At 43.8% G+C, this 2,500-nt stretch overlaps 1 protein-coding gene across 3 annotated transcripts in view; it reads left to right on the forward strand.

Moving 5' to 3' along the window:
* The window catches only part of ephb3b (eph receptor B3b), a 41,073-nt gene that overhangs the window by 20,703 nt on the left and 17,870 nt on the right, over positions 1–2,500 (forward strand). For all 3 annotated transcript variants that reach the window (XM_083559075.1, XM_083559076.1, XM_083559077.1), the window contains exons 2-3: positions 853–917; positions 1,100–1,772. In XM_083559075.1, coding sequence (XP_083415201.1) covers positions 853–917; positions 1,100–1,772 — 738 coding nt within the window. The remainder of the gene's footprint in view (positions 1–852; positions 918–1,099; positions 1,773–2,500) is intronic.

Consider the following 2,500-nt stretch of genomic DNA (forward strand, 5'->3'; position numbering starts at 1 on the left):
GATAATGAGTGCGTAATCCGCTTGTTTAAATTGCACACACAAACACATGGATTTGGAATGCTAATCCGAGGCAGGAATTCTGTAAAGTGGAATTGTGAAGCTGTTTGATGGTATTCAGCATATGACTGAATACAAGCTATTACCTTCTATTAGATAGCTGTACTCCTTTCTGTAGAACAGGATGTCACTTTTGACCTTTTGGTGACCTTGTCAAGCTTAGAATGTCTAGCCATTTAAGCTAGGCTAATAATAAGTAACTAAATTTTAGGCTAGCTAGGTGTTTCACCGCTTTAATGAACAGCTTTGAATATAGAAAGCTGTGTTTATTAGCATACAAACAAGTAGATCAGCTAGACTTTTGCTAGCAGAAGTAATGCTTGTATGCTCTATCGTGTCTGTGTTTTGCCTTCTTGTTTTAAATGCAGTTAGCAAGGCTTTGCTGTTTTTTTTAGCACCGCTTGCAAAGTGTGCACAATACAGAAAAATGTGGAACAGACACACATTGTGCTCTCTCCTGAACATTGTGCTGTTTTTTTTTCTCACTGACTCAGAAAACACACACAATCCTCGTTTATGTGTTGTTTCTAGAAGATGAAGTCTTTTTGTTGTTGCACATAACATAACAGGAAGTTGAGATCAGAGCAAAGGGTCAGCTATGATACTATGATACAACAGCCCTGGAGCAAGTTTATGTTCTATGTCGATGCTGTGTTTAGACACGGCAGTGTGCTCACCCTGGGGCTTGAACCCTAACCTGCAGTTCAGTTACCCATAACCTGAACTGCTGAGCCACTGCTAAGCCACTACTAAGCCAAAAGTTAATTAATTAGTGTGTTTGTTGTTTGCTTACAGAAACATTAATGGACACCAAATGGGCCACAACAGAGCTGGCATGGACCTCACATCCTGAGACAGGGGTAAGTGTCTAGCTGTGTATTTTTGTGTGTGTGTGTGTGTGTGTGTGTGTGTGTGTGTGTGTGTGTGTACGGGATTACCCATAAGGCAGTGCTGCCTGTCACCGTTTTCAACACGAGAAATGTTTTTACAGTATTAATGCCGTCTCACGCACTCTGTGTTTCTCTGCCTTTTTATGTCTCAGTGGGAGGAAGTGAGCGGCTACGATGACGCCATGAACCCAATCAGGACGTACCAGGTGTGCAACGTTCGCGAGCTGAACCAGAACAACTGGCTGCGCAGCGACTTTATTCCACGGAAGGACGTGCTGCGCGTCTACGTAGAGATGAAGTTCACCGTGCGGGACTGTAACAGCATCCCCAACATTCCTGGTTCCTGCAAAGAAACATTTAACCTATTCTACTATGAGTCCGACTCCGACTCGGCCACCTCCACCAGCCCCTTCTGGATGGAGAACCCGTACATCAAAGTGGACACCATTGCTCCGGATCAGAGCTTCTCCGAACTGGAGTCGGGACGCGTCAACACCAAGATCCGCAGCTTTGGGCCTTTGTCCAAGAGTGGATTCTATTTGGCGTTTCAGGACCTCGGAGCTTGCATGTCGCTCATCTCTGTAAGGGTGTTTTATAAAAAGTGTTCCACCTCCATTGCACACTTTGCGGTGTTCCCCGAGACGGCAACGGGAGCCGAGGCGACGTCTCTAGTAATTGCCCCAGGGACATGTGTCCCCAATGCTGTGGAGCTATCTGTCCCCCTAAGGCTGTACTGTAATGGTGATGGAGAGTGGATGGTTCCTGTCGGTTCCTGCACCTGCATGGCTGGATTTGAACCCGCCACTAAAGACACGCAGTGTCAAGGTATGTGAACAGCTTAACTCTTGTAATTTCCTTGCGTTTCTTTCAGATGTAGGACGTCTACTTCAATTTAGGGTCATACTTTACACACTGGACCGTATTCTAACAGTGCAGTTAAATCTTTTTTCGGTCCATAACGCGTTAATACTCCTCGCTGTTTTTCGGGTCTGCACCAGAGACTCAGATATTTAGCCTCAATCTGAGCGTAACGAGGGAATGAATAAGTAAATGGCAGAGAGGGAGGAAAGAGAGAGAGAAGGTAAAAAGGAAAAGAGGTCAGATGGAAATCACATAAAGGTGAACGTAAGTGCAGTGAAGTGAAAACCACGGGTACTCCAAAGGCCATTGCGAAAGACGGCATACAAATAGTGCAGTAAAACGTTAACCATGTCCTGCTGTTTGTTCTTCATTATAACGTGTTTATAAAAGTTCTCAGGCCCCGCCTACACATATAGGAAGTTTTTTGTTTGTTTTTTAATGCTCTGTTTGCCGACAAAAATAACTTTTGCAGACTCATGGCACCATACCCATACCAGTGTTTCCTTGGCTGGTCTTTAAAACCTGACCTGTGTACTTAATATTTATGACTTAATGACGTATTTAGGGAAAGTGCTAAAAATGCTAATCAGTGCTTATTGATCACGCTAGAAACAAAACTATCTAACCATTTTTGTGTTTTAAATCATATGTACATTCTGCGCTTTTCTTCCACTTAATGATTTTGCAAGGTT

The sequence above is a fragment of the Silurus aristotelis genome (assembly GCF_946808225.1).
Source record: "Silurus aristotelis genome assembly, chromosome: 13".
NCBI classification, from domain to species: Eukaryota; Metazoa; Chordata; class Actinopteri; order Siluriformes; family Siluridae; genus Silurus; species Silurus aristotelis.